Genomic DNA, 21,143 nt, shown 5'->3' on the forward strand with positions numbered 1-21,143 from the left:
CAAGTTACTAAACAAGAAGACGTGTTGGGGAATGAGGCACACTTACCCCATTTGTTGCTAGACTGTGCAGCTCTCTGCAGCGTGTGTATAATTACGATTGAAACTGTAATGGACGCAGAGGATAAACGTGTGAGCTGAAGTTAATGTTTCAATTCCTTGGAATGTTAGCGAGTAGCGACAAGATATTACAGAGTGAGTAGCGACGGAAGCTCACAGCAGTTTATCTGGCAGCTAAGCCCGACATTGAAGATATCTTCAGGGGAAAGCTGTCGTGATAATCCAGAGAGATCGGAGAGATCGTGGCAGTTCGGTCGAGATAACAAAAGAAGGGGGGGGGGGGGGGGGAATCTCTTCTGAGCACGTGGCAATGTTGGATTGCGACATCCAGCAGGTTGCTGTCGCCGCTTTAAAACCGTGGCTCTTTACTGCCGCCTCCTTTACGCATCACTGTCCAGCAGAATCGTAACGAGAGCAGGCGGCAAGTCCCTGAGCCAAAAACCTTTTATCACAACCGAGTGACCGACCCCACAAACCCTATGACGTCAAAAATTGGGACTAATTTCAACTGCTACCAATGGCAGCAGCCACCATGTACCTGCTGGTACACAGAAAGCTGATAATGCCTTCATTCCTCAGAGGTTTTCCGTCCTGCCTGGGTGGCAAGTGGCGCAAGGAATGACATTTTCTGCATCAGGGAGCATCTTTGAAAATTAGATGCCTTTCACATTTTCAGTGGATTCTAATGGCTTTCACTATTCGGAAGAAATTATGTTATCACACGATGGTCGTATCAAAAATCAGATTCAGGAACGTTGTTCTCCGGTATTTAAGGAATCTGGCACCGACTGTCACTTTACTCTCTGTTTTTCTGTAAGGAGGAATATACACATCAAAAAAAGTTTTGCATCACCTCGGTTCGAGAGTTCCGGACCTGTACAGAAAACTGGAATAGAGATAAACATAAACATCATTTCCGCCCTTTTTATTGCTCATGCAAACTACACATTGCATATTGTACCACCATACAGCGAGACCTTCAGAGGTGGTGGTCCAGATTTCTGTACACACCGGTACCTCTAATACCCAGTAGCATCCATAAGTTCATCAAGGTACTGTTGGTCCACATTATCCCACTCCTCAACGGCAATTCCCTCAGACTGGTTGGTGGGTCACGTCCTCCATAAAAACCCGTTTTAAATCTATCCCAGGCTTGTTAGATAGGGTTCATGTCTGGAGAACATGCTGGCCACTATAGTCGAGCGATGTTGTTATCCTGAAGGAACTCATTCGCAAGATGTCCACGATGGGGGCGCGAATTGTCGTCCATGAAGAGGATTGCCTCGCCAATACGCTGCCAATATGGTTGCATTATCGGTCAGGGGATGGCATCACATATCGTACAGCCGTTACGGCGCCTTCCATGACCACCAGCGGCGTACGTCGTCCCCACATAATGCCACCCCAAAACAGCAGGGAACTTCCACCACGCTACACTCGCTGGACAGTGTGTCTAAGGCGTTCAGCCTGACTGGGTTGCCTCCAAACACATCTCCGACGATTGTCTGGTTGAAGGCATATGCGACACAAATCGGTGAAGAGAACGTGCTGCCAATCCTGAGCTGTCCATTCGGCAAGTTGTTGGGTCCATCTGTACCGCGCTGCACGGTGTCGTGGTTGTAAAGATGGACCTCGCCATGGGCGTCAGGAGTGAAGTTTCGCAGCATGCAACCTATTACACACAGTTTCAGTCGTAACACGACGTCCTGTGGCTGCACGAAAAGCATTGTTCAACATGGTGGCGTTGCTGTCAGGGCTCCTCCGAGCCATAATCCGTAGGTAGCGGTCATCCACCGCAGTAGTAGCCCTCGGGCGGCCTGAGCGAGGCATGTCATCGACAATTCCTGTCTCTCTGTATCTCCTCCATGTCCGAACAACATCGCTTTGGTTGACTCCGAGACACCTGGACATTTCCCTTGTCGAGAGCCCTTCCTGGCACAAAGTAACAATGCGGACGCGATCGAATCGCGGTATTGACCGTCTAGGCACGGTTGAACTAGAGACAACACGAGCCGTGTACCTCCAGCCTGGTGGAATGACTAGAACTGATCGGCTTGGGACTCCCTCCGTGCAGTAGGCTCTGCTCATGCATGGTTTTTTACATCTTTGGGCGGGTTTACTGACATCTCTGAACAGTCAAAGCGTCTGTGTCTGTCATACAATATCCACAGTCAACGTGTATCTTCAGGAATTCTTGGAACTGGGGTGACGCAAAACTTTTTTTTGTGTGTGTATTTCCCCAGTAATGGGAGGGGGGATGGGAGCTCAAAGTTCCTCATCACCAGGCCTTGTGTCAGTGTCCTTCATTAAATTACCTCTCCTCAGTGTGTCATGACACGTGGGCCTGTTGCACTGTTGAAGGTAACGCATGAGGTGTCGACGATGATCGCCAGTGGCAAATCGTCAGTCGACCGCCACAGAGGTGTTGTACGCCTAAGCTGCATTGCCAGGGGCCAATGAGAAAGGAACAGTAAGCCACTCCTCCTGTAGTTTCGAGGCGCGACATAGGACAGTGCAACGACAGTACCCAGTTGCGTGGAGGAAGATAAGCGTTTCTCCCTGCTTACATGGGCAGAAGGACTCTCAATTTCTTTCTCGCATCTTGGACTAACCACACACTCTCAGCGTACAACAGACTCAAATTAAGAAAGCAGCAAACTGGACATATGTGGGTATTCCATCATTCAACCATCCTCTGTACTTGGAAAAACCCGCAAGATGAGGCGGTGCTGTGGTAAGCTGGTGGTTCCAAACTCGACTTTCGATGAAAATTTCGTTTCTCTGTGATGTCCCTAAACAGTTTAAGGTGAATGATACGATGGTTCCTTTGGATGGATGCACCTGTCTTGCTTCCCCATATTTCCCAATTCTAGCTTATGCTCTGTCTCTAATGGCTCTGTCATCAACAGGACGTTAGCCCCTAATCGTTTCTTCCTTCGTCTTTCCAAAATCCTGCTCATGTCTTACTTCCACCAATATAGCCTGGGTATCTGCACTCTCTAAATTTTACCATTCCTTACAGTCTTAGAACACGATGCAATCTGTATTGTCTTCCCCCTCTCACATGCAACCTCTACCAACTAATTAGATTGCCCTCTCTTCTGAAGTTCCTCTAACTTTGACACAAAGTGTATACTTTCCACAAACTTGGGGATCAAAAGCAGGTTTTTCTCCCCAATCGCATGCATACTTTCTGCGCCTCTACCAACATGTCATACCCACCCTCCATCTGCGCTTCTTCCGTATCCTATTCCAGCGAAACTTGAGCTGGATGCTTCTTCCTGTTCCAGAATAGTATGTTGACACCCATCCAACCAGCTATAATCCTTGCGTCTATATCCCTTCAATATATAGAGGTTCCCGCTTCCAGCCTCCTGACCACCATAATCCCTCCCTCACACCTCCCTCTTCCCACATCAACTTATCAATCTTACTTCCCAGCCCATTCCAACACCTCGTAATGCATACACCCTTTCTGGCCTGCACCTGCATCATACTGTATTACCCTCATAGCATGTATTGGAACCTGACTCCCAACGACTTGCCAGAAGCACTAGCTTTATCTTCACCATAGCACCATCATCAACTTCAACATCTGTGTGTTTGTTTAGAGACGATATGCCTTTTGTTTTTTTGAAACCTATCATATTATTCATTCAAACAATAAAAAACTATACAGGCATTTTTAACCTCGATAGGCTGAAGATCAGCAACTTGTCTGCAGCTTGACCACCACTCCATCATGTGGTGGGAGTGAAATGAATAACAAAGAAATTGAAGTGTCTACGACAAAGTCGTGTATTCGGCCTTTCACAGAATCTGTGTATAGGAATCGTACTGTGTCTACACTTGCGCTCAACACGGCAATGAACTATGTACATTGGACGATGCATAGCGTTTCAGTATCATTCTTCTTTGATTTATGCTGTGGAAGTGAGTGGTGCTCGAGAAAAACGACTATCAGGACTTCTCAGAAGGCAAAAGCTAAAGCTGTCCTCAAGCTGAAGCTTGGTTTGGTCACTGCAGTGCTTCGCCAGCCATGGTCCTACTGCAGGTTGTGGTCATTGGCCATCTTCCTACTTTTGAACTAAATTAGCCAGTTAATTATTGTGCGGCACTGTTAATTATTGGGCCTCTGAACCATTCTGCAGTTCCGACATTTTCGACTTCGATAAATCAGTGTCAGAGGTGAAAGAAGTGATAAGTGACAGAAGGAATCTCAGGAGCAATCCGTGAACCCTACTTCTCTGGAGTTCTAATCCCACATTCATCCACTGAGCAACTGAGCCACATGTGCCCCAATTGCATTTACTGCTGCATTATTATCGCCACAAAAGGTGTGGGTGAAGTGATGTAGTACTTTTACATTTCTCTACGTGTTTTTGAATTTATACTAACAGAATATTACGAGTAAACCGTTCATTGTGGTAAAGATATTTCCTAAATCTTCAGCTACTGTAGTTTGTTGTGCTTTTCCTCGACAATCTCGCACTAACGAAACAAACTGGTGACAAATCTGCTCCGTCACTTGTCTTAAATCTGCGTCATGGGAGTCACTAGGTTAGGGGACAAAAGTGAAATATCAGATAGACGAGAATTCAGCCTGCATCCACTTTCATTGTACAGCATGTCCGGATGTCCCCATAGAGTTATGTCAGAAGAGTATGTTTCCCTGTTAAGGTACTTAGATATGAAAAGTAAGTGTCCAGCGGATACACAGAGGTCTATGTGTCTCCATGTCCCCCTAGCATTTTTGCTTATCGGCCTTGTAATCCTGCTTAGAAAGGCTTCCTGTACACTTGCGTCAATTTTCCATTGATCTTTTAGCGTTGTGCCACATGGGACTTAATTTATCTTCATATTGAGTTACTAGCGTGGTTGTTGTTGTTGTGGTCTTCAGTCCTGAGACAGGTTTGATGCAGCTCTCCGTGCTACTCTCCCGTGCAAGCTACTTCATCTCCCAGTACTTACTGCAACCTACATCCTTCTGAATCCGCTTAGTGTATTCATCTCTTAGTCTCCCTCTACGATTTTTACCCTCTACGCTGCCCTCCAATACTAAATTTGTGATCCCTTGATGCCTCAGAACGTGTCCTACCAACCGATCCCTTCTTCTAATCAAGTTGTGCCACAAACCTCTCCAATCCTATTCAATACCTCCTCATTAGTTATGTGATCTACTCATCTAATCTTCAGCATTCTTCTGTAGCACTACATTTCGAAAGCATCTATTCTCTTCTTTTCCAAACTATTTATCGTCCATGTTTCAATTCCACACATGGCCACACTCCATACAAATACTTTCAGAAACGACTCCCTGGCACCTAAATCTATACCCGACGTCAACAAATTTCTTTTCTTCAGAAACGCTTTCCTTTCCATTGCCAGTCTACATTTTATATCCTCTGTACTTCGACCATCATCAGTTATTTTGATCCCCAAATAGCAAAACCCCTTTACTATTTTAAGTGTCTCACTTCCTAATCTAATTCCCTCAGCACACTGTCCATTCCGTTCAACTACTCTTCCAAGTCCTTTGCTGTCTCTGACAGAATTACAATGTCATCGGCGAACCTCAAAGTTTTTATTTCTTCTCCATTGATTTTAATACCTAGTCCGAATTTTTCTTTTGTTTCTTTTACTGCTTGCTCAATATACAGATTGAACAACATCGGGGAGACGCTACAACCCTGTCTCACTCCCTTCCCAACCACTGCTTCCCTTTCATGTCCCTCGACTCTTATAAATGCCATCTGCTTTCTGTACAAATTGTAAATAGCCTCTCGCTCCCTGTATTTTACATCTACCACCTTCAGAATTTGAAAGAGAGTATTCCAGTCAACATTGTGAAAAGCTTTCTCTAAGTCTACAAATCCTAGAAACGGAGGTTTGCCTTTTCTTAATCTAGCTTCCAAAATAAGTCGTAAGGTCAGTATAGCCTCACGTGTTCCCATATTTCTACGGAATCCAAACTGATCTTCCCCGAGGTCGGCTTCTAAATGGTTCCAATGGCTCTGAGCACTAAGGGACTTAACATCTGTGGTCATCAGTCGCCTAGAACTTAGAACTACTTAAACCGAATTAACCTAAGAACATCACACACATCCATGCCCGAGGCAGGATTCGAACCTGCGACCGTAGCGGTCACGCGGATTCCAGACTGAAGCGCCTAGAACCGCACGGCCACACCGGCCGGCTCAAAACTTCAATGTTTCACCTCTGAGTCAGAGGGTACGTAGTTGAGGGCCACACCCCATCACACCACATCATTACATTTTCTTTTTGGAAGCCCGCACGTGGGCTCTTGCTGATAATGGGCATTTTCCTTAGACAAGAGCCGGCCGCGGTGGTCTAGCGGTTCTAGGCGCTCAGTCCGGAACCGCGCGACCGCTACGGTCGCAGGTTCGAATCCTGCCTCGGGCATGGATGTGTGTGTGATGTCCTTAGGTTAGTTAGGTTTAAGTAGTTCTAAGTTCTAGGCGACTGATGACCACAGATGTTAAGTCCCTTAGTGCTCAGAGCCATTTGAACCATTTGAACCTTAGACAAGAAAACAATATTTCTCCCGTGCAAACTGCGATATACGGCACATTTATCAGTAAACAAGACTCTTGAGCGAGGCACGGCAGAAGTTGTCACAACGAAGTACGGTAGGTCACAAATCGTTGCTCCACACCATTGTCAGATAATTCAGTAACAAACGTCGGCCGAAATCATTTCGTATTCAAATTTTTTTTCAGAGTGGTCGTGCGCTGTTGACCAAGATGCTTGGAAGTTCCAACTCCTCTTTAGCGAATGGATTTCGCTGGAGACTGCTCATCTGATTAAGAGACGGTGGCACACCTTTCCTCTCACGTTTTATTGCTTCCAATACGTTGCTTGTCTTTGAGACAGCCTGAAAAAACAGGACATTTGTCTCAATCAGGGAGGGCTTATTTATGACGTGAACTGTGCCAAATGGTCTCATCAGAACTTTCATTGTTTTTCCTGTCTGTGGAAGTTCATGCACCCACAAATCCGCCACTAATCTCTCATTTACAATATAACTGTTGCTCCATGGGGTCGGAACTGAAAGACTGCAGCGCTGAAACAAAAATGCAATACTGATAACATTCTTTTTTGCCAGCTTCAAAGAAGGAGTAACCTGTCTGCAGCTCGTGGTCTTGCGGTAGCGATCTCGCATCCCGCGCACGGGGTCCCGGGTTCGATTCCCGGCGGGGTCAGGGATTTTCCCTGCCTCGAGAGGACTGAGTGTTGTTGTGTCGTCTTCATCATCATTCATCCCCATTACGGACGGGGGAAGGCAATGGCAAACCACATCCGCTAGGACCTCGCCTAGTACGGCGGTGTGGGTCTCCCGCATCGTCCCCTGCGCTCCTAGGAGTATGGAGCCTCATCACCATCAGCAATAAAACCCATATATTTCCTCATTTTTTATTAAGTCAATAACGATACACGGATCTCTTCGACACATTGTAGATGGAATAGACTTGCATATTAAAAATGACATCTGTTTACATAGCTCTGGGTAACTGAACCTGGATAATGTAGGTTGAAACGGTCCTATAGTCCCCTTTCATTATCATTTTATTTGCTTTCCAGTGCACTTTCACCCCACACTACTGGCCATTAAAATTGCAACACCAAGAAGAAATGCAGATGATAAACGGATATTTATTGGACAAATATACTATACTAGAACTGATATGTGATTACATTTTCACGCAATTTGAGTGCATAGAACCTGAGAAATCAGTACCCAGAACAACCACCTCTGGCCGTAATAACGGCCTTGATACACCTGGGCATTGAGTGAAACAGAGCTTGGATGGCGTGTACAGGTACAGCTGCCCAAGCAGCTTCAACACGATACCACAGTTCATCAAGAGTAGTGACTGGCGTATTGTGACGAGCCAGTTGCTCGGCCACCATTGACCAGACGTTTTGAATTGGTGAGAGAACTGGAGAATGTGCTGGCCAGGGCAGCAGTCGAACATTTTCTGTATCCAGAAAGGCCCGGACAGGACCTGCAACATGCGGTCGTGCATTATCCTGCTGAAATATAGGGTTTCGCAGGCATCGAATGAAGGGTAGAGCCACGGGTCGTAACACATTTGAAATGTAACGTCCACTGTTCAAAGTGCCGTCAACGCGAACAAGAGGTGACCGAGACATGTAACCAGTGGCACCCCACACCATCACGCCGGTACACCCGATGTCGCCCAACACGGATGCGACCATCATGATGCTGTAAACAGAACCTGGATTCATCCGAAAAAACGAGATTTTGCCATTCGTGCACGCAGGTTCGTCGTGGGGACACCATCGCAGGCGCTCCTGTCTGTGATGCAGCGTCAAGGGTAACCGCAGCCACGGTCTCCGAGCTGATAGTCCATGCTGCTGCAAACGTCGTCGAACTGTTCGTGCAGATGGTTGTCGTCTTGAAAACGTCCCCATCTGTTGACTCAGGGATCCGTTACAGCCGTGCGGATAAGATGCCTGTCTTCTCGACTGCTAGTGATACGAGGCCGTTGGGATCCAGCATGGCGTTCCGTATTACCCTCCTGAACCCACCGATTCCATATTCTGCTAACAGTCATTGGATCTTGACCAACACGAGCAGCAATGTCGCGATACGACAGACCGCAATCGCGATAGGCTACAATCCGACCTTTATCAAAGTGGGAAAAGTGATGGTACGCATTTCTCCTCCTTACACGAGGCATCACAACAACGTTTCACCAGGCAACGCTGGTCAAATGCTGTTTGTGTATGAGGAGAAATCGGTTGGAAACTTTCCTCATGTCAGCACGTTGTAGGTGTCGCCACCGGCGCCAACCTTGTGTGAATGCTCTGAAAAGCTAATCATTTGCATATCACAGCCTCTTCTTTCTTCCTGTCGGTTAAATTTCGCATCTTTAGCACGTCATCTTTGTGGTGTAGCAATTTTAATGGCCAGTAGTGTACATTACAATTCGGGTTTTTTCGTTGCTAAATTTCGCACCGGAGAAGACTGAGCTATGATTCAGTCTAGCCACAGGTCTCCCATATTTTTTTTTTTTTTTTTGTATGTAACCCAACTCACGAGTATGATTCCATAAAACGTTTATCCCTTGTTCTCCTCTTCCAAAACTCTCTGGCATGCGTGAGCGAATGAATATGGGTGTGTTTCATTTTGCTGTACGGTGGTTTAGTATGCTGCAGAGAATCAGCGGTAGTCTTACAGAATGACCAACCCTTGTAGTTTACAGGTAGGCAATGAGGCTTGTTCGCTTCGTGTGAAAGTTACCGGTGTTAAATTGGTGGTGGAAGCACCATCTGTGCGCTTTCCTGGTCACGGAGTCGTGTAGGAGAAGCTTTAGTGTGAGACGGGCAGTTGGTTCGAGATCTCCGAGGGCCTGCAGTCGAGGTCTCTTCGAAGAAGCGTGGGTCGAACTAACCGCGTGGCGCGTTGTCTCATAGCGAGAGGGGAGCTTTTAGTTTTTGGCCTCGCGCTTAGCCTAATAGAGATTGGTTTGCTGGGTCGCAGCAAGGAATGCAAGACTTTTGCAGACTTTCAGTTTGATTCCTAATGGCAGACTTTGGTTCGTAAGAAGAACGTAACACAAAGGTGTTGCATATATTGAAGCGATCTCACGTAGGAATTGCGCCTCCGTTCATTGTGAATGTTTTGTGTGCCTGCGACTGCGTGTGCATACATTCTCATCTTTCCCGAGTCTTGATAATTTTTGCCTCTTTGTGAATTTTCCTTGTTCATTACTATATGTCCGTCGGAAACCGTCCACGTGGGTTACTATTAGAGTTTGTAGGGCCCCTGCCATTACCCTTCGTCTATTCAAATGTGTCCTCTGTAAAATGTTAATTGCTCACGTTTGCGTGGTTTAATGTTGCTAAAATTTGGCCATCATACGTATAAATTGTCTCTCCATGAACCACGTGGCCACACGAGTTAACTGTGAGCCTAACTCTCTCGTGTGGCAACGGCCTTGCCGCAGTGCATACACCGGTTCCCTTCAGATCACGGAAGTTTAGCGCTGTCGGGCGTGGTCGCCATGCGCTGTTGCCATTTTTCGGGGTGCACTCAGCCTCGTGATGCCAATTGAGGATCTACTCGACCGAATAGTAGCGGCTGCGGTCGAAGAAAACCATCATAACGACCAGGAGAGCGGTGTGCTGACCACACGCCCCTCCTATCCACATCCTCACCTGAGGATGACACGTCGGTCGGGTGGTCTCGGTGGGCCACTTTTGGCCTTCAGACGGAGTGCTAACTCTCCTGTGACCCCCTGTCTCTGTCCTAGAGTTTACGTATTGCTCTGATTTTGGAATATTAAATACCGGGTGATCAAAAAGTCAGTATAAATTTGAAAACTTAATAAATCACGGAGTAATGTAGATAGAGGGCTACAAATTGACGCACATGCTTGTAATGACATGAAGTTATATTAGAACCAAAAAAATACAAAAGTTCAAAAAATGTCCGAGAGATAACGCTTCATCTGATCAGAATAGCAATAATTAGCATAACAAAGGAAGACAAAGCAAAGATGATGTTCTTTACAGGAAATGCTCAATATGTCCACCATCTTTCCTCAACAATAGCTGTAGTCGAGGAATAATGTTGTGAACAGCACTGTAAAGCGTGTCCTGAGTTATGGTGAGGCATTGGCGTCGGATGTTGTCTTTCAGCATCCCTAGAGATGTCGGTCGATCACGATACACTTGCGACTTCAGGTAACCCCAAAGCCAATAATCGCACGGACTGAGGTCTGGGGAGCTGGGAGGCCAAGCGAGACGAAAGTGGCGGCTGAGCACACGATCATCACCAAACGACGCGCGCACAAGAGATCTTTCACGCGTCTAGCAATACGTTGTTTTTTTTTTTTTTTTTGTTCTAATAAAACCCCATGTCATTCCAACCATGTGTGTCAATTTTTACCTCTCTATCTAGATTATTCCGTGGTTTATTAAGTTTTCAAATTTATACTGAGCTCTCTTACGGGTATACAGGACAAAGGGAGAAGGAGACATATATGTTGATTTGCCGAAGTCTTTATTAGCATTTTCGGTAACATGATATGTTTTGTAGGCTATGATGTCTCTGTCGACGAAGCTTTCCAATCCAGACACGTTCGGGACACCACTCCCACCACGTACAACTGCTACTGTCAACCAGCCATTCCCATGGGAAAATGTGTCATTCAAATCAATGCTGAAATTCAATCTGCAACCACAAAACACAGAAGGTCCATCTAGCAATGCGTGTGCAGCAACAGTTTTAATGGTATTATTCAGTTGTATTTGTGGTTTGTGATTTCATGTTAAGTGCGTAAGCATCTATGTGTAGCCTTCGTTGAGGCTGTTTCTCCAAACTGAGGTTCAACTTTAAATGCAACCGTGATATTCAGATTTACTCTTTTATTTAATCATTTCTCAATACAGCGGAACAAACCTCCTAGCTTCGTTGCATGTTGGTGTTGGGGCCGTCCTTGCTGTTCTTTGAGTGAATCTGGGTCTGAATGCGAGTATTAAACCTTTCCCGTCTCCCTCTAATTACGACCGCGATTCTAAATTAAGAGATTCTGTTGTGAATCGTATAGCGTATCACAAGCAATCTTTTGTAGTTACCAGGCAACAGCAGTTATGTAGATGTCTTATAAAAATGACTTAAGAAATAAATAATTTTGTTTCAAGTCTTATCCAGTGTACCGAAGCCATGTCTCCTTTACCTAAGCCATTTACCTGTAGTTTCCTTGTTAGCCGATCCATAGCGTTTCCATGCAAAGAGATCCCATAATTAGTGCTCCCTTTTTATTTAAGAGAAATTCTTTAGAATAGATCTTGCTCTCAGGAATGTTGCTGCAAGCTGCTCTTATTCACAGTGTTCACACACTTTTTACTTTAATTTAATATTTGATTCATCTGACCAATCCCTGTATCGTATTATTAATTACTCAAACCGAGAAATAATTTTTAGAGTTCAGAAGCGAATAGTAACAGTAATGTGTAGTGTAAATCCAAGAACATCATGTCGAAACCTATTCAAAGAAATGGGCATACTAACCACAGCTTCACAGTATATTTATTCCCTAATGAAATTTGTTGTAAATAATGTGTCCCTTTTTCCAACTAACTGCAAAGTACACAGTATCACTACTAGGAATAAGAACAATATACATGTTGTTGTTGTTGTTGTTGTTGTGGTCTTCAGTCCTGAGACTGGTTTGATGCAGCTCTCCATGCTACTCTATCCTGTGCAAGCTTTTTCATCTCCCAGTACCTACTGCAACCTACATCCTTCTGAATCTGCTTAGTGTATTCATCTCTTGGTCTCCCTCTACGATTTTTACCCTCCACGCTGCCCTCCAATACTAAATTGGTGATCCCTTGATGCCTCAGAACATGTCCTACCAACCGATCCCTTCTTCTGGTCAAGTTGTGCCACAAACTTCTCTCCTCCCCAATCCTATTCAATACCTCCTCATTAGTTATGTGATCTACCCATCTAATCTTCAGCATTCTTCTGTAGCACCACATTTCGAAAGCTTCTATTCTCTTCTTGTCCAAACTATTTATCGTCCATGTTTCACTTCCATACATGGCTACACTCCATACGAATACTTTCAGAAATGACTTCCTGACACTTAAATCAATACTGGATGTTAACAAATTTCTCTTCTTCAGAAACGCTTTCCTTGCCATTGCCAGCCTACATTTTATATCCTCTCTACTTCGACCATCATCAGTTATTTTGCTCCCCAAATAGCAAAACTCCTTTACTACTTTAAGTGCCTCATTTCCTAATCTAATTCCCTCAGCATCACCGGACTTAATTAGACTACATTCCATTATCCTTGTTTTGCTTTTGTTGATGTTCATCTTATATCCTCCTTTCAAGACACTGTCCATTCTATTCAACTGCTCTTCCAAGTCCTTTGCTGTCTCTGACAGAATTACAATGTCATCGGCGAACCTCAAAGTTTTTATTTCTTCTCCATGAATTTTAATACCTACCCCGAATTTTTCTTTTGTTTCCTTTACTGCTTGCTCAATATACAGATTGAACAACATCGGGGAGAGGCTACAACCCTGTCTTACTCCCTTCCCAACCACTGCTTCCCTTTCATGTCCCTCGACTCTTATAACTGCCATCTGGTTTCTGTACAAATTGTAAATAGCCTTTCGCTCCCTGTATTTTACCCCTGCCACCTTTAGAATTTGAAAGAGAGTATTCCAGTCAACATTGTCAAAAGCTTTCTCTAAGTCTACAAATGCTAGAAACGTAGGTTTGCCTTTCCTTAATCTTTCTTCTAAGATAAGTCGTAAGGTTAGTATTGCCTCACGTGTTCCAGTGTTTCTACGGAATCCAAACTGATCTTCCCCGAGGTTGGCTTCTACTAGTTTTTCCATTCGTCTGTAAAGAATTCGTGTTAGTATTTTGCAGCTGTGACTTATTAAGCTGATAGTTCGGTAATTTTCACATCTGTCAACACCTGCTTTCTTTGGGATTGGAATTATTATATTCTTCTTGAAGTCTGAGGGTATTTCGCCTGTTTCATACATCTTGCTCACCAGATGGTAGAGTTTTGTCAGGACTGGCTCTCCCACGGCCGTCAGTAGTTCCAATGGAATATTGTCTACTCCGGGGGCCTTGTTTCGACTCAGGTCTTTCAGTGCTCTGTCAAACTCTTCACGCAGTATCGTATCTCCCATTTCATCTTCATCTACATCTTCCTCCATTTCCATAATATTGTCCTCAAGTACATCGCCCTTGTATAGACCCTCTATATACTCCTTCCACCTTTCTGCTTTCCCTTCTTTGCTTAGAACTGGGTTGCCATCTGAGCTCTTGATATTCATACAAGTTGTTCTCTTATCTCCAAAGGTCTCTTTAATTTTCCTGTAGGCGGTATCTATCTTACCCCTAGTGAGATAGGCCTCTACATCCTTACATTTGTCCTCTAGCCATCCCTGCTTAGCCATTTTGCACTTCCTGTCGATCTCATTTTTGAGACGTTTGTATTCCTTTTTGCCTGTTTCACTTACTGCATTTTTATATTTTCTCCTTTCATCAATTAAATTCAATATTTCTTCTGTTACCCAAGGATTTCTACTAGCCCTCGTCTTTTTACCTACTTGATCCTCTGCTGCCTTCACTACTTCATCCCTCAAAGCTACCCATTCTTCTTCTACCGTATTTATTTCCCCCATTCTTGTCAATTGCTCCCTTATGCTCTCCCTGAATCTCTGTACAACCTCTGGTTCTTTTAGTTTATCCAGGTCCCATCTCCTTAAATTCCCACCTTTTTGCAGTTTCTTCAGTTTTAATCTACAGGTCATAACCAATAGATTGTGGTCAGAGTCCACATCTGCCCCTGGAAATGTCTTACAATTTAAAACCTGGTTCCTAAATCTCTGTCTTACCATTATATAATCTATCTGATACCTTTTAGTATCTCCAGGGTTCTTCCATGTATACAACCTTCTTTCAAGATTCTTAAACCAAGTGTTAGCTATGATTATGTTGTGCTCTGTGCAAAATTCTACCAGGCGGCTTCCTCTTTCATTTCTGTCCCCCAATCCATATTCACCTACTATGTTTCCTTCTCTCCCTTTTCCTACACTCGAATTCCAGTCACCCATGACTATTAAATTTTCGTCTCCCTTCACAATCTGAATAATTTCTTTTATTTCATCACACATTTCTTCAATTTCTTCGTCATCTGCAGAGCTAGTTGGCATATAAACTTGTACTACTGTAGTAGGTGTGGGCTTCGTGTCTATCTTGGCCACAATAATGCGTTCACTATGCTGTTTGTAGTAGCTTACCCGCATTCCTATTTTCCTATTCATTATTAAACCTACTCCTGCATTACCCCTATTTGATTTTGTGTTTATAACCCTGTAGTCACCTGACCAGAAGTCTTGTTCCTCCTGCCACCAAACTTCACTAATTCCCACTATATCTAACTTCAACCTATCCATTTCCCTTTTTAAATTTTCTAACCTACCTGCCCGATTAAGGGATCTGACATTCCACGCTCCGATCCGTAGAACGCCAGTTTTCTTTCTCCTGATAACGACATCCTCTTGAGTAGTCCCCGCCCGGAGATCCGAATGGGGGACTATTTTACCTCCGGAATATTTTACCCAAGAGGACGTCATCATCATGTAATCATACAGTAAAGCTGCATGCCCTCGGGAAAAATTACGGCTGTAGTTTCCCCTTGCTTTCAGCCGTTCGCAGTACCAGCACAGCAAGGCCGTTTTGGTTATTGTTACAAGGCCAGATCAGTCAATCATCCAGACTGTTGCCCTTGCAACTACTGAAAAGGCTGCTGCCCCTCTTCAGGAACCACATGTTTGTCTGGCCTCTCAACAGATACCCCTCCGTTGTGGTTGCACCTACGGTACGGATATCTGTATCGCTGAGGCACGCAAGCCTCCCCACCAACGGCAAGGTCCATGGTTCATGGGGGGAACAATATACATAAAGATTTAAAACCACTCACTCTTGCCCAGAAAGGAGTCCAGTATTCAGCAGCGCATATATTCAGTAAGATACCAGCAACCATTAAGAGTTTAGTTTCAGACAAGGCACAATTTAAACATAATTTCAAAGAATATTTGGTGGCCAAATCCTTCTATTCCATCCTTGAATCTCTCAACAAGTGTAGTAGACCATTTTCATGAAAATTTATTATACTTGAATTTTTGACAATACTTGGTTGTAACTACCTACTGTGTGAATGATGATGATGAAAAGCAGATATGAGTCTTAAGTCTGTAAATATTGGAAGTTTAATTTTAAATCTTGTACATAATTAGACTATTCTTAACTGAGGATCATTCAAATGAACAGTTTACTTTAATTTTTGACAACACTTGGTTGTAATAGCCAAGTAACTATCTATTGTGTGAATGATGGATGTATGAAAAGCAGATAGTAGTCTTTAGTCTGTAAATAGTGGAAGTTTAATTTTAAATCTTGTACACAATTTGACTGTTCTTAACTGAGGATCATTCAAATGAATAGTTTACTTTAATTTTTGACAACACTTGATTGTAATAGCCAAGTAGCTATCTATTGTGTGAATGATGGATGTATGAAAAGCAGATAATAGTCTTTAGTCTGTAAATAGTGGAAGTTTAATTTTAAATCTTGTACGTAATTTGACTGTTCTTAACTGAGGATCATTGAAACGAATAATTTACTTTAATTTTTGACAATACTTGGTTGTAATAGCCAAGTAACTAGCTACTGTGTGAATGATGGATTTAATGGAAGCAGAAGTAAGTACTAAACCTGTAAATATTAGAAGTTTAATTCTAATTCATGTATATAATTTTACTATTTATTGACTGAGGATTATTAAAATTAATGAAACTCAAGTTTTTATAATTTCATCTTTGTAATGTGTTTATCTGACATGTTCCACACCCAGGAGGATCCCCTCTTTTGTGGGTCTATGGAATGAATAATTAATCTAATCTAAACATCCCATTCTTTATGCATGACTTTACAACAAATGTTCTATTATGAGTTTTTGTTATGACTAAATTAATTAATTTTCTAATTCAGTCGAAGTTCTCGTTTGCCGTGTGGCTAGAGTTGCTGGCGACCCAATATTTTGCTTTGATTTTAATGTCAGATAGCATTTCCATTTGCGTGAGGATGTTTTATCCATCAGGATATAGCTCAGGGCTCCACTCATTTCACAAACGCCACTTAAGTGCACATCACTTACAAGGTAAACGAAGCTGAATCTTATCGCCCAGAGGGGAGTTTGGGTTGAGCTGCCTGCAGTGTATGGGCACCACCTACTTGTTGTCATTTTTTTGCAGACGAGGAGTGGCAGTTGGAAGACAGAAGCAACACTACCCTCTCCGTGGACACTGACTGCGTGCAGCTGTTGATGAACGCCCTGGACAACCCCACGTGTCCACTGGATGACCTGCCAGTGGAAGCCGTTAGCCAGCGCTTGCAGTGCCGTGCGCAGCTGTGGGACGACATGGTGCAGCGGTCGCCCCACATACCCGTCACCAGCTACCTGGCCTACACGCAGAGGGTAAACGTCAACCTCTGTCTGCTGGCCTGGATGGCTGTCAACTCGTTTGGCATTTGTCAGGACGTCCCGTTTAGTATCATGCAATCAGTGCACGATGCTCGCTGCTACTTCGATAGTCCTGACGATCAATCGTGTCTGCAATCGAACGCTACAGATGCCATCTGCTCTGTTTCCAGAGCTGTTCTGTTGCTGAAGTGTCACGACTTTTTCTTCTTTAAGCCTTCCAATAGTTGTCGGGTCCTTTTTTATCTATTTAGAGACGTCCCATTGACGTATTCTATGCTAACAGAACAATCACTGGCCTACAAAGCCACTTTGAACAACGCCACCTTGAGATACAAGGATTTTAAAATTGACAGTTTAAAGTATTTAGAAATCTCACTTATAGTGATAAACATCATTTTCCGCTTTTCGACTGCCGGAGTGTACATGTACCTTCCCCAGTTACGTAACCTGCCTGGAAAGATATTCTTGTCGTTTCAGATCACTGGCATAATCCAGGTCCTGTGTTCTGAGGTCGTGTACCGTATGGCAGGCGTCCCTGACTTACCTACAGCAGTGCTGATAGACGGCGCCCTCACACTTCTCAGCTGTATCTGGCTGAACATATTCTGCTACGAGATGTACGCCTGTGTTCGTCATCTCAGGCTTCCTAACGACATACTACCTGCCGAACTAAGCCAGTTATTCTGCCGTCAAGTTCTGTTGGCGTTAATACCGTGGAGTACAGTATGTGTGGCAGCTGTTGCTTTGGAAAAGACCAGTAGATACTACCTGATCCACAGTCGTATAGTAGTCCTCGTGGGGATTTCAATGTCAGTCACTTTCAACTTGGTTTGTCTCGGACTGGTCGGATACATGTACCTACGTACTCGGTATTTCATGCGGCGACTCAAAATTGTTGGTAACAATAAATTTGCCTCAAAGAAGCAATGTCTTTTTATGTCAGTTAAGGCCGTTATCTTAAGCGGACTAGGCATTATAATTAGGATCGGGTTCCACCAGGCTCAGGGGGTGGCGCAGTTTGTGTACTACGTACACCTGGGTACGATGGTGCAGGGACCGGTGCTGTTCGTCTGCTTCATCTGCAACGGAACGACGCTCCCCGCGCTGAAGGACAGGATACTCGTGTGGTGGAGCCCGACCAGCGTCCCTGCAGGGCAGGAGCTGTGCTCCGCAGCTGAGAGGAACCTGGCCAGGAGGAACAATGAACAGCCCGTGGTTACAGAATCCTCGCTGTAGCACTAAGGCCAGCAGTGAAAATGGAATCTACCTGATATGACGACATTAAATGTGATATTGTACAGCCAGTATTTCTCTTTCCTACTGTCTACTTCATTTATAACTGTGGGCTTGCTTGTAAATGGTAGCCTCTGTCTACATATTCTAATGCTCTGAGGGCACTTACTAAAACGCATTGTGTACCCTAACACACACACACACACACACACACACACACATACATACCAGGTAATCAAAAAGTCAGTATAAATATGAAAACTGAATAAATCCCGAAATAATGTAGATAGAGAGGTACAAATTGACACACATGCTTGGAATGACATGAAGTTATATCAGAACCAAAAAAATACAAAAGTTCAAAAAATGTCCGACAGATGGCGCTTCATCTGATCAGAACAGCAATAATTAGCATAACAAAGTAAGACAAAGCAAAGATGACGGTCTTTACAGGAAATGCTCAATATGTTCACCATCATTCCTCAACAATACAATAGTCGAGGAATAATGTTGTGAACAGCACTGTAAAGCGTGTCCTGAGCTATGGTGAGGCATTGGCGTCGGATGTTGTCTTTCAGCATCCCTAGAGACGTCGGTCGATCACGACACACTTCAGGCTTCAGGTAACCCCAAAGCCAATAATCTCACGGACTGAGGTCTGGAGACCTGGGAGGCCAAGCGTGACGAAAGGGGCGGCTGAGCACACGAGCATCACCAAACGACGCGCGCAAGAGATATTTCACGCGTCTAGCAATATGGGGTGGAGCGCCATCCAGCATAACATCGTACGTTCCAGCAGGTGTTGATCAGCCAGGCTGGGGATGATGCGATTCTGTAACATATCGGCCGGCTTACCTCTCACCCGTCACGGTAGCAGTTACAAAACCAGAATCACGCATTTCCTCGAAGAAAAAAGGCCCGATAACGGTAGATGTGGTAAATCCAACCGATAGCGTGACTTTCTCGTCATGCAATGGAGTTTCCACGACAGTTCTAGGGTTTTCGGTAGCCCAAATTCTGCAGTTGTGGGCGTTGACAGACCCCCGGAGCGTGAAATGAGCTTCGTCGGTCCACAACACGTTACTCAACCAACCGTCGTCTTCCGCCATCTTTTGAAACGCCCACACCGCAAATGCCCTCCGCTTCGCTAAATCCCCAGGTAACAGTTCACGATGCCGATGGATTCTGTACGGATAGCATCGGAGGGTACGCCTAAGTGCCAACCAAACAGTAGTGTATGGAATGCCGGTGCGACGTGCGACTGCACGAGCGCTGACTTCCCCATGGGTAGACGAACCCGCTACAGTCTCCATTTCTTCCTGAACTGTCTCAGCAGCATTACGCCTTGTGCTCGGTCGGCCACTACGGGGTCTGTCGTCTAAACAACCCGTGGCTGCGAACTTCGAAATCATACTCGCCACAGCTGCATTTGTCAACGGACCTTTACCCTTTCGAATCCCCTTCCTATGGCGATAGGATCGTAACGCTGAACTAGCACATTCCCTATTCTGATAATACAGCTTCATTAAAAGTGCCTCTTCAGGTAATGTCAACATGCTGCGACTGCTGGCACATCTGATTCTCTCTCTCATTACAGCTCCTCTTATACATGATTGTGATGTGCAGTCACTGACTTTTTGCTGTCCAGCACCATGTGTCGGACATTTTGTGAACTTTTTTTTTTTTTGTTCAAATAAAACCCCATGTCATTCCAAGCATGTGTGTCAATTTTTACCTTACATTGTTCTGTGGTTTATTAAGTTTTCAAATTTATACTAACTTTTTGATCACCCAGTATATAGTGTTAATTAACATATGTTGTCTGAAATAAGGAAGTTTTATGTATGTGTGTGAAAGTTGTACTTCTATATGATTTGTAATTTAAGTACCATGGCAGAGACATTCAAATCTTTACAAAGTCTAAAGAGCAGGGCAATGGCTGAAGTAGTGTGTGGACGAACGTGTAAATGGGTGTGTTGAGCTTATTAGTGGATCGATTCCATAAAGTAGCTCAAACAGGCAGAGTAAAAAAAAGTAATAAATAACTGTCTGTGTGAAATGTGGCTTGAAGTGAAGGCAGAGTGTGGAAGGACAGTGTTTTACCAGATTAGAGTTATTGCGTTTGTGAGACAAGATGGTGATTTCTTGAGCTACAGGTTCGTCAGGGTACTGCAGCAGGTGTTAAAAATTAGTGTTCCCTGCACTACTCTTAAACAAGGAAGAACATTACTTAAAGAGGCATTTATTGAAACAGAACTGTGGAAGAATAAACATGTGCCAGTAGTGTGAGTCCTGGAAGACATGTGCCATAGTAGCTTAACTAGAATGAGACCGTAAGCCAAATTTATTGTGATTCGTGTTCAAATAAAACCTGAGTGAGAAAAGTAAACGAGTGTCTGTGTCAATTTAATATCCAGCCCAACTGAAACTCCTGCGGTAAATAATACTACGTGGACTGATTTTCGGAAAGGGATCATCACTCATTTAGCAGGCATCCACAATGCTGACAGCGATTTTCCTGAAGCAAGAGTTGCCGTACTGGAAGTGGCGAAACCAGAGACTGCAGCGTGACTGCCCACCGTGGTTCGTCACGAGGCAGGTGCCGGGTGCAGCCCGCCTGCACGCTGCCTTGACCACAGGGGGGCGCTCACAGCAGGTGTGGGCCAGGCCTGGCCCCGCTGCCACAGCCCCACCCCCCTTTCCTTCAGCGTCACGCCAGCTCACACCTACTTTCAGGCCAAACTCCGCACCATTCCTGGCTCCGGTGTTCCAGATCCG

General features: G+C 44.4%; 1 protein-coding gene across 1 annotated transcript in view; it reads left to right on the forward strand.

Annotated features, from left to right (window-relative positions):
* LOC126426705 (uncharacterized) overlaps nt 1–19,068 on the forward strand; it is an 82,826-nt gene extending 63,758 nt beyond the window's left edge. The window contains exon 7 of the mRNA XM_050088627.1: nt 16,903–19,068. Coding sequence (XP_049944584.1) covers nt 16,903–18,368 — 1,466 coding nt within the window. The 3' untranslated portion in view covers nt 18,369–19,068. The remainder of the gene's footprint in view (nt 1–16,902) is intronic.
* The last annotated feature ends 2,075 nt before the right edge of the window (nt 19,069–21,143 follow it).

The sequence above is a fragment of the Schistocerca serialis genome, chromosome 11 (genome assembly GCF_023864345.2).
Source record: "Schistocerca serialis cubense isolate TAMUIC-IGC-003099 chromosome 11, iqSchSeri2.2, whole genome shotgun sequence".
Taxonomy (NCBI): domain Eukaryota; kingdom Metazoa; phylum Arthropoda; class Insecta; order Orthoptera; family Acrididae; genus Schistocerca; species Schistocerca serialis.